Below are 12,707 nucleotides of genomic sequence, written 5' to 3'. Positions count from 1 at the left end.
AGAGAGGCGCGTGGGCCGCGCACGCGCCGCCATGGAAGGCCGCGACTGGGACCGGAGGGCGCTGCTCGTGTGCGCCGGGGCGGTGTTGGCTACCACGCTGGTCTCGGAGGTGCTGCTGGTATTGCTGCGGTTCCTTCCGCCCGGAGACCCGCTCCCGGTCTGGCCCATCGCGTCGCTGCTTTTCCTGCTGGCCAACGCGTTGGAGAACGCCCGCCGCTTCATCATGGCTTCGCCCAGCACGCGCGGCGTCATGCTGGCGGGGGAGGGGCAAGGATGGGAGTGAGTGGGCGTGGTTAGGGTCGAGGCGGGGGCCAATGTGGGAAAACGTTGGCGCGGCGAGGGAGGAGCTTCTCGAAGTGGCGGGAAAATGGGCCCCGCTTGCAGGTGGTGGAGAATTAGCTCTCTTGAGAGGAAGATGGCGGTGAAGCAATTTCTTTTAGAGGAAGGGAGCTCTGCGCATGCTCAGGAGCGCGCTGTTTCTTCACTGGGTTTCTTTTTCCCCCCCAAAACTTCAGCAAAAAGGGACAGAATCTGGGAGAATGTCGGCCTTTCCCAACAGGGTAGAGGGGCTGCTTTTAAGCAAATAACCCAACTTTTAACCTGGTTGAACTTCAGCCCCCATTTTCCCCAGGTTTATGAGGTCTGTGTCTCGAGGGAGCAGGGGATTGACTGAAAGTGTAAAGGAATGGAAGAGCGTTGGAAGGAAGAATTACTTTCTCTCAGCCCAATCCCCCTCACGGGGCTGTTGTGTGGGAAAATAGGAGGAGGAAGGAGTATTGGGTATATTTGTTGCTTTGAGTTACTTGTAAAAATCATCAGGCATAGATATTATTTGTGGGCTGCAATTTTCAGACAGACCACTAGAGGCCAGTAAAGACACAGGGGCTATTCTTTGCTGCCATCTAGCGACTTTCTCATGAATGTAGTTTTATCTGTTAAATTTGTTTGCTGCCCATCTAGCTGCAAGGCGACTGGGCAGCGTACAGCATTAAAAAAGCAACAGTATCACAAACTAAATACAACCTATAATTAAAAAGATTGGGAATGAGGGGGCAGGATGCACCGGGGTGAGGTCTGTCAACCGCTTCGATTTTTCGTTTCAAGAAGGATTTGGAATCCCAAAGGAAGGCAAATGTGCTCCCTGGGCTGCACCCAGAAGGCTGTGTTGGCTTATTTATTTCTATCCAGCGGGTTTTTTTGTGTTTTTTTTATAAACAACTCAAAAGATGGTGAACATATTTAATGCTCCTCCTTCTTCCAGTTTCCCCCACAACAATCCTGTGAGGTGGTTGGGCTGAGAGACAGAGACTGGTGTAATGTAACCCAGCCAGCTTTCATGCGTATGGCGAGACTAGAAATCACTGTCTTCTTGTAACTGGACAAAGTCACCCAGCCAGCTTTCATGGCTAAGGCAGGACTAGAATTCTCTCTTTCCTGGTGATTGGGCCAAAGTCACCCAGCTGGCTTTCATGCCTAAGGCGGGACTAGAACTCACCGTCTCCTGGTGATTGGGCCAAAGTCATCCAGCTGGCTTTCACACCTAAGGCAGGACTAGAAGTCACTGTCTCCTGGTGATTAGCCCAAAGTCACCCAGCTGGCTTTCATGCCTAGGGCGGGACTAGAACTCACCATCTCCCGGTGATTGGTTCAAAGACCCCCAACCAGCTCCATCAATTCTTCCACCCTCACCCCACCCTCATGCTTTCTCCTCCTTCCAGTTACTGCTATTCCTGCCAGACCCACGTGCCGCCCCGCTGCAGCCACTGCTTCACCTGCAACGTTTGTGTCCTGCGACGAGATCACCATTGCCTGCTGCTCGGCCAGTGCGTGGGCTATCAAAACTACCGCTACTTCCTCTGCCTGCTGCTCTACGGCTCGGTTGCCTTGCTGTACGGCAGCTTGGTCAACGTCAGCGTAGTTTGGATGCTGCTAGAGGAAGGACTTGCTCACACCATCCTCGTGCTGATGCTGCCTTGGCTGATGGTCCTGATGGGTAAAAACGAGGGAGAGCTTTTATTTCTTTAACTTTTTACGCCACCCATCCTGGAGGTGATTTTTTTGGGGGAGGCTTTCAAGTGTGTGTCTGTGTGTGTGTGCATATATATATATATATATATATATATATATATATATATATATATATATATATATATATATATATATATATATAATATATATATATATATATATATATATATATATATATATATATATATATATATATACACACACACACACACACACACACACACACACACATATATATATAAGGGACGCAGTGGCTCAGTGGGTTAGGACGCTGAGGTCGATCAGAAGGTCGGCAGTTTGGCGGGTTGAATCCCGAGTGCCGCGTAGCAGAGTGAGCGCCTGTTACTCGTCCCAGCTTCTGCCAACCTAGCAGTTCAAAAGCACGTAAAAATGCAAGGAGAAAAATAGCGACCACTCCGGTGGGAAGGTAACAGCGTTCCATGTGTCTTTGGCGTCTAGTCACGCCGGCCACATGACCACGGAGACGTCCTCGGACAAGCGCTGGCTCTTCGGCTTTGAAACGGAGATGAGCACCGGCCCCTAGAGTCGGAAACGACTAGCACGCATGTGCAGGGGAACCTTTACATACATACATACCTACCACCTAATCGTGCAGCGGCGGCCCTGCCCGAGCTACTCGATGCCCTCTCAGGGTTGGTGGTTGAATTCCCAAGACTCATGGTCTTGGGCGACTTTAATCTACCGTCCCTGGGAGGATCGTCAGAACTGGCTCGGGAGTTCATGGCTTCCATGGCGGCCATGGACCTGTCGCAAATAATTTCTGGACCGACTCATGAGAGAGGCCACACCCCAGACTTGGTGTTCTTGTCTGGACGGTGGCGTGATGATATCGGTGGGGGCACCACAACTGTTACGCCCCTGTCATGGACCGATCACCACCTCCTGCGGCTAGACTTCCCCCTTGCCACCCCCCACCGTGGGTGCACGGTGCCAGTCAGATGGTACCGCCCTAGGCGCCTAATGGACCCTGATAAGTTCCAGGCAGCGCTTAGGGACACGCATGCACTCCCTGCTCACAGCTCGGCGGATGCCTTAGTGGAAGCCTGGGAAAAGGCAGCCACGGAGGCTCTGGACCGAGTTGTACCCTTGCGGCCTCTGACCCGGCGCAGATCCCAGCGAGCCCCATGGTTCACCGAGGAGCTCCGGGAGATGAAGCGTCGGAGACGGGGCCTAGAGAGCCGTTGGAGATCCAGCCGATCCGAATCCGACCGATTGCGACTAAGAATCCTCACCAGGTCTTATCTCGCTGCGATAAGGGTGGCAAAATCCAACTATTTTTCCACCCTCATCGCGTCCGCAGATAATCGCCCGGCTGCCTTGTTCAGGGTGACTCGCTCCCTATTAAACCAAGAGGTGAGGGAGGAACCCTTGCAGGGTCGAGCCGAGGAATTCAGTCAATATCTGCTGGATAAAATTGCTCGGATTCGAACTGGCCTGGACTCCAACTGGGCTGAGATGGAAGAACAAGACATGGACAGTCTTGTCGACGTCATCTGGGATGAATTTGATCCTGTAACTCCTAAGGAAGTGGACAGGATTATGAGAAGGTTGAGCTCCTCCACATGCTTACTGGACCCGTGCCCTTCCTGGCTGGCCTATGCAGCTCGAGAGGGGACACGTGGATGGTTCCTAGCGGTCATCTCTGCTTCTCTGAGTGAGGGTCACTTCCCCACCGCCTTGAAGGAGGCGGTGGTGAGACCTCTCCTCAAGAAGCCCACCTTGGACCCATCCTCTTTAAATAACTTTCGTCCAGTCTCCAATCTTCGCTTCCTTGCGAAGGTTGTTGAGAGCGTGGTGGCGCACCAACTTCCTCAGATCCTGGATGAAGCGGTTTATCTAGACCCGTACCAATCGGGTTTCAGGCCGGGCTACAGCACGGAGACGGCATTGGTCGCTCTGATGAATGATCTCTGGAGAGCCCGGGACAGGGGCTATTCCTCTGTCCTAGTCTTATTAGACCTCTCGGCGGCTTTCGATACCATCGACCATGGTATCTTGCTGCGACGCCTCAGGGGACTGGGAGTGGGAGGCACGGTTCTGCGTTGGTTCTCCTCCTTTCTCCAGGGTCGCTCGCAGTCGGTGCTGACAGGGGGACAGAGGTCGACCCCGAGGCCTCTCGCTTGCGGAGTCCCTCAGGGGTCGGTCCTCTCGCCTCTCCTGTTCAACATCTACATGAAACCGCTGGGTGAGATCATTCGCAGTTTTGGAGTAGGGTTCCATCAGTATGCTGATGACACCCAGCTTTTTATCTCAACTCCAAACAATATCAGTGATGCCCTAGACGTGATGTCCCGCTGCCTGAAAGCGGTCCGGGAATGGATGGGGAGGAACAGGCTTCAACTGAACCCGGACAAGACTGAATGGCTGTACGTTCCGGCAAACCAGGATATTCAGAATGTCCCATTGCTTAACATCGGGGACATGTTACTACCCCCTGTTGATAGGGCCCGCAACCTGGGTGTCCTCCTAGACTCGCAGCTCTCCCTAGAAGACCACATAGGAGTTGTGACCATGGGGGCCTTCTCCCGGGTTCGACTAGTTCGCCAACTACGGCCTTATCTAGACCTGGATTCCTTACGTACAGTCACCCATGCCCTTGTGACCTCTCGCCTAGACTATTGTAACGCTCTCTACATGGGGCTGCCCTTGAGATCCACTCGGAAGCTTCAGCTGGTGCAAAGTGCGGCGGCACGGACACTCTTGGGAGCCTCCCGATACTCCCATATCACACCTCTCCTCCGTGCGCTGCACTGGCTTCCGGTTGCCTTCCGAGTGAAGTTCAAGGTGCTAACAATGACATACAAAGCCCTACATGGCATGGGTCCGGACTACCTACGGGAGCACCTTCTGCCGATGTCAGCACCCCACCGTCCTGTGCGCTCCCCCAGAGGGCCTCCTCAGGGTGCCACCGCTCAAGGAATGTCGGCTGGTGGCCCCCAGGGGGAGGGCATTCTCAGTGGGTGCGCCGGCCCTCTGGAACAGTTTACCAACCGAAATCCGGATGGCCCCCGACCTCCGTACCTTCCGTCGCGACTTAAAAACTTTCCTGTTCCAGCAGTCCGGCCTGGCATGATAGCGTTAATTGGGGTCCCAGTTTGTTTTCACTATTGTTTTTATTACTTTTTATTGTTCATCTGTATACCTTCCTCTGTACACCGCCCCGAGTCCCTCGGGAGAAGGGCGGTTTATAAAAACTAATAAATAAATAAATAAATAAATATATATATATGTATATGTATATATATATATATATATATATGTATGCGTGTGTGTGTGTATATGTGTGTATATATATGTGTGTGTATGTATATATATATATATGTATGTATGTATGTATGTATGTATATATAGGTATATATATATAAAAACCAATTCAGTCCTTGACTTAACAGCCGTTTATTTAGTGACCGTTCAAAGTCACCAAGGGACTGAAAAAAGTGACACGACCATTTTTCACATTTTGCAACACAACTTGGAGGTTTGGCAAATTGGCATTTATTTAGGATGGTCGCAGGGTCACTTTTTTGCAATCTTCTAATGAGCAAAGTGGATGGGGAAGCCAGATTTCCCTTAACAACCGGGTTGCTTAACAACTGCAGTGATTCGCTTAGCAACTTGGTCGTAAAATGGTTCGAAATTCACTTAGCAACTGTCTCAGCAACAGAAATGCTTGAGCTCAGTTGTGCTTGTGAGACCCGGATTACCTGTAAAACGTTAGAACACGAGTCTCCCAACCTATGGCCGTGGCCTATTGGCCACCGGGCCACATGAGTGGCTGACCAGTGCGCGCGCATCTGTGCATGAACTCATTCCCCTCCACACACACACACTAGCATCACCGCAAGTGTCACACGGGCCTTAGTCTCACCCCAAGCGTCGCGCGTCTGTGCGTGTAAAGGCACCTGCCCCTCCCTTTCCCTGCAGGCCCCAATCCCAAAAAGGCTGTTAAAACAATAATAATTTACAATGACAAGATGGGTAGGAAAGGAGCAAGACTCACACGAGGGCAGGAGAGGTCTTAATCGTGGCTGGCTGGGGAATTCTGGGAGTTGAAGTCCACAACGCTGCCCAAGATGGAGACGCCTGCTCTAGAATGAGGCAGCTACAGTTAACGCTTCGCCTTCCTTTTCTTACAGGGCAAGTCAACTTCGTGACCTTTGCCTACGCTTTTATGACTGATGTCTGCCTTGTGGGCTTCTTGTTCTGCCTCAGTTTCCTGCTGTTCCACAGCCTGCTGGCCCTGCGCGGACAGACCACCAAAGAATGGTTTGATGGAAATCGCCAGTACCACCTGGGTTGGCGAAACAACCTGAGACAAGTCCTGGGAGACCGGTGGCTGCTGGCCTTCCTCACGCCTTTCGTCGATTCCCCTTTGCCAGGAGACGGAATCACTTTCCAGAGCAGATCTCCGAAAGCAGAAGCGCTCTCCAGATCCCGCAGTTCCTAAAGGCGAGGATACTAAACCAGGCGGGCAACGGGGCGGAATGCAAAAAAAAAAAAATACGTCGAACTGGTTTGTTAAACAGGTGCAAAGTCATCTGACAGCGAGATGGGCGGCAAACGAAACAATTATCAATCAGTTACTGTAATCCTGTAGCGCTGCATTCCTCGACTTTTAGAACCGTTTTATTTAGGGACCGCTCCAAGGGAACGTTTCCGAAAAACTGATTTGTGAGTCTTATGACAGATTGTCTCTCTTCTAGGGTTTGCCCAGTTATCAGCGATGGCTCGCTTCGTTCAAAAGCAGACAACTTTGGCGACATCTCTGAAGGCTTTGTCTTCGCGTTGTTGAAAGCTGAAAGCAATTTGATCTTGGAACGGTGGTGACAGATTGCTTCCCCCTACCCACCCCACTCTCCCTGGAAAGGGGCTTGCCATGTTTTTATTTAGCAGGAAATTGTTAATGTAGGGCAAGAGAAACCCACACTTGTGCTCAGCTAAATTGATCTAAATGCAATGAACCATTTTTTTCTTCTGGTCCAAAGTGTAAATATAAATATATATGAAATATATATTCTTTTCTCAGCTAAAAACAAAAGAAAAACCGCTGTCTAGAGATGGATTCAGCGACCAAAATCCAAGGTTATGATGCTTTTGCATCTCAGGGTTTTTTTTCTCCCCTTGCAGCAATCCCCCCCCCCCCCCCGTGACTTCTGGGATTGTGCAAAACTCAGCAAAACTTAGGTTGTGGGATACTAGGGTGGTGTTTCTCAAGTATGGCAACTTTTAAGACTGGTGGACTTCTTACTCCCAGAATTCCCCAGACAGTAGGCTTTAATATGGGTGGGATTCAATTCCCAAAATTAAGTCATGCTGGAATTCTGGGAGATGAAATCAATCCATCTTCAAGTCACCAAGATTAGGAGCTACTGTGACAGAGAGATGATAACAATTTTTATCCCTTGCCATTCTGCTTATTCCTGGCACTGTTCCAGTCACCCAAATGTGTCTCTTCCTCCTTTCATATCTAAAATCTCTAAATCCCCATAGACATGGTTTGCACTGTGAGAGACCCACAAAGTGTGGGCGCGGGGGAAACCCAACATTTGCTGTATTCTATTTTGTTTTGTTTTTGTGAATTATTTTATCCGCTGTGTTCTAGGATGGTTGATTTTATATTTTTTAAACGCTTTAATGTTGTTATGCTGTAAGCCGCCAAGATGGCTAGCAAATGAATTTCCTAAATAAACAAACTTAACATTTATATGGTGGCCTTTTATATTGAACTGAGCAGTGATTGCGCTGTAAACTTTTCAACCTGAAAAATACGATCTTTTTCCATTTCTTTAAGCCAGGGGTGCAAACTGTTATCAATGTTATCAATGGGCATCACTGGAGGTTTTTAAGAAGAGACTGGACAGCCATTTGCCTGAAATGGTATAAGGTTTCCTGCCTGAGCAGGGGGTTGGACTAGATGACCTCCAAGGTCCCTTCCAACTTCTTCTTCTTCTTCTTCTTCTTCTTCTTCTTCTTCTTCTTCTTCTTCTTCTTCTTCTTCTTCTTCTTCTTCTTCTTCTTATTATTATTATTATTATTATTATTATTATTATTATTATTATTATTTTAACATCAGGGTAATGTGATGGCCCTTGGTTGGTATGAAAAAACTCAGACATCTGCCTTTCTTAGTAGCTATGAATTACGTTGGCCTTGGATAAATTATTAAAATTATATTGGTCATAAACTCCACAGGGAAGTGTGGGCAAGTGGCTTTTTTTCTGTTTTAACATTACATCTAACTCCTTGAGAGGAAGTAAAGAAATAAATGGGAAAAAAGTGGCAATGCCATCCTTTTGTGATCTCTTTGTGTTGTTGTTTTAAGCATGGCATTGTAGATGGTTGGTAGAGGTCTCAGATTTCCAGGCTGTAAGCCACATCATGTCTTGAGTCATTTTCCGCATCTTACAACTATGCTTTGTCCATGCTGATTGTGAAAATAAATTGCCTATCTAACTCAAAACCGAAACCAAATACTAGTATTCTGGTTCATGGAAAATGCTGCCAGCCATGTGACCAAATTTTAAATCATCTTTCTTGAGATCCAGCTTTCACAATAATGAGCACCGCCAGAGGGCAGAAATCAAGAGGGCAGGACAGAATTTTCTGTACCTTTTGAGACGTAAACCTGGTTTGGATTCTTGCAACCCGGATGTTGGTTAGATGTCAATAAGACTATTTTGCTTAGATCTGTTTAAGAGTCTGTTCTGTTTTGTTTCTTTTTATGTACTTACCCAAATTTTAACTCTCCCATCTTTACAGAGCAGCTCTGTTTACTGATTAGAGCAATGTTTCTCTACTTCATCAAGTTGAATGTGGCTGGACGTCAACTCCCATGCTGGCTGGAGAATTCTGGGAATTGGAAGTCCACACAAGTTTTGTTGTTAGCTGCGAAGTCGTGTCCGACCCATTGCGACCCCATGGACAGCGTTCCTCCAGGCCTTCCTGTCCTCTACCATCTTCTGGAGTCCATTTAGGCTCACGCCTCCTGCTTCAGTGACTCCATCCAGCCACCTCGTTCTCTGTCGTCCCCTTCTTCTCTTGTCCTCAACCTTTCCCAGCATGAGGCTCTTCTCCAGTGAGTCCTTCCTTCTCATTAGGTGGCCAAAGTATTGGAGTTTCTGCTTCAGGATCTGGCCTTCTAAAGAGCAGTCCAGGTTGATCTCCTCTAAGACCGACCGGTTTGATCGCCTTGCAGTCCAGGGGACTCGCAGGAGTCTTCTCCAGCACCGTACTTCAAAGGCCTCGATTCTTTGGTGCTCAGCATTTCTTATGGTCCAGCTTTCACAGCCATACATTGCAGCTGGGGAGACCATGGCCTTGACTATAGGCACTTTTGTTGGCGGGGTGATGTCTCTGCTTTTTAGTGTGCTGTCTAGATTTGCCATGGCTTTCTTCCCCAGGAGCAAGCGTCTTTTAGTTTCTTGGCTACATTCCCCATCTGCAGTGACCTTGGAGCCCAGGAAAATAAAATCTATACACAAGTTTTAAGTTAACTCTAATAACACTGGATTAGAGAAAGAGTTATCCCTTAAACCACACCAAATATCCTGCTCAGCTAAAGCTTCCATTCGAGTCCCCTTTGGCTTCCGCTTCTGGAAAAGGGGCCGTTGAGCAGATTGTAAAAAATAATAATAATAACCGATACATCTTTCTTTCCAGGGACCGAGTTCAACCTTGTGACACAGACCCGGGCTACCAAGGCCCAGTGAGACTTCAAATCTTAGCGATGGTGTTTCCGTGCCAACGTCCAGCCTGTCCTGTGTCTTGCCTTTATTCCAGAACCCTGCGCTTTAGCTGAGCTTGTTCTGAAGGAGGACCAGTTGCTTTGGTAACCAGGGAGTAGCCAGGACTCTTCCATGTTGTCGTGGGCACCATGTTGAACCCTCATCGCCAGTCTGTGCTGACCAATGCCTGTATCAAGCCCTCCGTGGATCCCATTACTCGGACCCCTGGTACCATCTATGAACCAAAGGGTCAGGTCCGACTCTTGGGTCTGCTTTCAGAAAATACCCCGTCGCAGCAGGTAGCTTGGGTTAGCCTGGCACCACTGTCATGGGTTATGGGTTCATGCCCTGCGCAAAACTCTTTAATTTGTCTTAACTAACCGGCTGGAGGAGAAGATCAGGCAAAGCCCGGGGTGGTGGTTAGTGGTGGTGGAGTAAAGCACGTCATCAGCCCAGAATCGTTTCGTTTCCATAAACGGTCTAAATCCAACTCTTCTTGAGTTCCATTGTTTCTTATCTAGTAACATTTAAAGACTAATGTTAGTTGACCAGATTCTTAAGTCTAGGCTTGAGCAATAACATCTTAACTGTAACTTAACCTATGGTTCTGATTTTTCACTCCCGACAATAGCAACAGCAAGATCTGTCCGTGCATTAAGCTTTGGCGGAGGCAAGGAATAGCTAAGCACCCAGGAGAAACTTGTCTAGTCTCTTTTCAGAAGAGACTGGACAGCCACTTGTCTGGAATGGCATAGGATCCCCAGCTTGAGCAGCGGGTTGGACTAGAAGACCTCTGAGGTCCCTAAGCATCCCCTGCTTATCTTCCTAAGCATCTCCCTTGATACCCATCAAGTTCCCTTTCCTTTTTCTCATTTAAAAATTCTGTTAAAATTACCATAGAACTAGCCGCCCGGAGTCACCTCGTAAGGGAGGTGGGCAGCATAAACATTACATAAATAAATACATGAAAACCATAAGATGCAAATAAAAATAAACTGGAATGGGGAAGAGAAAGGTGTAGGTGTAGGGAAAGGGGGGGGGAAAGCATCGACACCCCCCCAGCTTCTTTCGGCAGAGTAAAATACAGAATTAAAATTGCAGCTTCCGCTTTTTTCCTTTTCCAATTTAAGAAATACTAAGTTCCTATAGCAACCAGCTATTCACCAGGAAAATGCTAACGTCAAGAGTTCATTGTTTTTCTGCCTTGGAACACCAAATCCAGAAGTGGTTTCCAAGCAGAAACAAAGGGGGATATGTTCATTTCTCTAATTAAAGCAGAGGTCTCCAACCTGTTGGGCACCAGGGACCGGTTCCGTGGAGAAAGGTTTTTCCACGGATCGGGGAGTGCGTAGTTTTGTGTGCTGCCTGGATCCCATAGATAGGGCTTGTTTGTGTGGCATGCCACGGCCCAGGACCGGCCACGGTGATTTGCTTAACGGCCACAGCAAAAAGTAATATTGGTTGCGGTCGCACCGTGTTTCGTTGAATGACCGGAACTGCTTAACAACAAATTTTTCCAGTCCCTATTGTGGTCATACGTCAAGGACCACCTGTAAAAGTAAAATTGATCATCAATCGGAATAGATCTGGAGATCTAGTAAAACCCCTTGCTCTAGATCAGGGGTTTCCAACTGGAGGTGTGAGACGATATTCCAGCGGGGTGCGAAAACTTGGCTTTTCAAAATTATAGTGTAGATGCATAATTCACTGCCGTTATTTTGAAATTTTGTAAGGGGTGCGAGAATATATCAGAAGCGTTCTAGGGGCGCGGGGTATAGAAAAGGTTGGGGACCGCTGCTCTAGACCATTTCAGACCAGTGGTTGTCCAGTCTCTTCTTAAAAAGCTCCAGTGATAGAGCACCCTCAACTTCTGGTGGCAAGCTGTTCCACGGGTTAATTGCCCTCGCTGTCAGGAAGTTTCTCCTTAGTTCCAGGTTGCTTCTCTCCTTGACTCGTTTCCATCCCTTGCTTCTTGTCCTGCCTTCTGGTGCTTTGGAGAATAAGTTGACCCCTTCCTCTTCTTTGTGGCAGCCCCTCAAATACTGGAAGACTGCTGTCACGTCCCCCCTAGTGAGACATAGCCATACCCAATTCCTGCTACGCTCTTCAAACCATTTAGTCTCCAAACCTTTCAACATCTTAGTGGCTCTTCTCGGCACTTTTTATTTATTTATTTTATTTATTTTAATTCCATTTATATCCCGCCCTTCTCCGAAGACTCAGGGCGGCTTACAAGCTTAGCAGTAAAGTGCCAAAGTTTCAACATCTTTTTTTTATGTCGTGTGGTAACCAAAACTGGACTAGTGGTCTTTCAAAGGTCTTCCTGGATTACTTCCGGGGGGGGAAGGGCATGCCAAATGGGGTCATGGCATCCAGCTTTATTGGGCCGATCCGGAGAATCGCAACCTTTGGCTTTCCATTGGAACACATTGCTTCCCCGCCCATAGAAGAGGCTGAGTTCAGACTAAGGATTTCCAAAGTGGTACTAATATTACTCATCCCAGCTTCTGCCAACCTAGCAGTTCGAAAGCACGTAAAAATGCAAGTAGAAAAACGGACCACTACGGTGGGAAGGTAAGCGTTCCGTGTGCCTTTGGCGTCTAGTGCCGGCCACATGACCACGGAGACGTCCTCGGACAAGCGCTGGCTCTTCGGCTTTGAAACGGAGATGAGCACCGGCCCCTAGAGTCGGAAACGACTAACACGCGTGTGCGGGGGAAGCTTTACCTTTTACTAATATTAAAGCTGCCCAAGTGGAAGAACAAGATCTTTCTCTCTCCTTGACCCAGGAGGACTACCTGGACGCTGGCGATGGACTGCTTATCTGTATGAAACGTCCTAAGAAAAAAGTCCTTCGCCCTCTCTTCAAGGGCTGCTGGGAAGCCGAACAAACCGTTCCAGATGTCAGTGATGCCTCAGATGCCGAGCCGGATC

General features: G+C 48.4%; 2 protein-coding genes across 2 annotated transcripts in view; both read left to right on the top strand.

The window, feature by feature from the left end:
* On the top strand, positions 1–7,753 carry ZDHHC24 (zDHHC palmitoyltransferase 24). The gene is made up of 3 exons (XM_083374030.1): positions 1–279; positions 1,719–1,993; positions 6,186–7,753. Exons 1-3 carry the CDS (start codon positions 32–34, stop codon positions 6,494–6,496), a joined length of 834 nt encoding a protein of 277 aa, XP_083230156.1. The 5' UTR covers positions 1–31; the 3' UTR covers positions 6,497–7,753.
* A 1,955-nt stretch (positions 7,754–9,708) lies between these two features.
* LOC310647489 (uncharacterized protein) overlaps positions 9,709–12,707 on the top strand; it is a gene marked incomplete at its 3' end in the record, with an annotated part of 5,909 nt that continues 2,910 nt past the window's right edge. The window contains exons 1-2 of the mRNA XM_083374803.1: positions 9,709–10,072; positions 12,563–12,706. Coding sequence (XP_083230929.1) covers positions 9,923–10,072; positions 12,563–12,706 — 294 coding nt within the window. The 5' untranslated portion in view covers positions 9,709–9,922. The remainder of the gene's footprint in view (positions 10,073–12,562; position 12,707) is intronic.

This window comes from Vipera ursinii (genome assembly GCF_947247035.1).
Source record: "Vipera ursinii genome assembly, chromosome: 15".
Taxonomy (NCBI): Eukaryota; Metazoa; Chordata; class Lepidosauria; order Squamata; family Viperidae; genus Vipera; species Vipera ursinii.
Note: the sequence above shows the minus strand (reverse complement) of the source record. Positions and strands in the feature narration are given on the sequence as shown.

Excerpts from the sequence above, each read along its gene's own strand:
- ZDHHC24 (XM_083374030.1), top strand. The coding sequence starts at position 32 with ATGGAAGGCCGCGACTGGGACCGGAGGGCGCTGCTCGTGTGCGCCGGG. Across the intron at positions 280-1,718 it reads GGGGAGGGGCAAGGATGGGA|TTACTGCTATTCCTGCCAGA; the intron begins GTGAGTGGGCGT and ends TCCTCCTTCCAG. Across the intron at positions 1,994-6,185 it reads TTGGCTGATGGTCCTGATGG|GGCAAGTCAACTTCGTGACC; the intron begins GTAAAAACGAGG and ends CTTTTCTTACAG.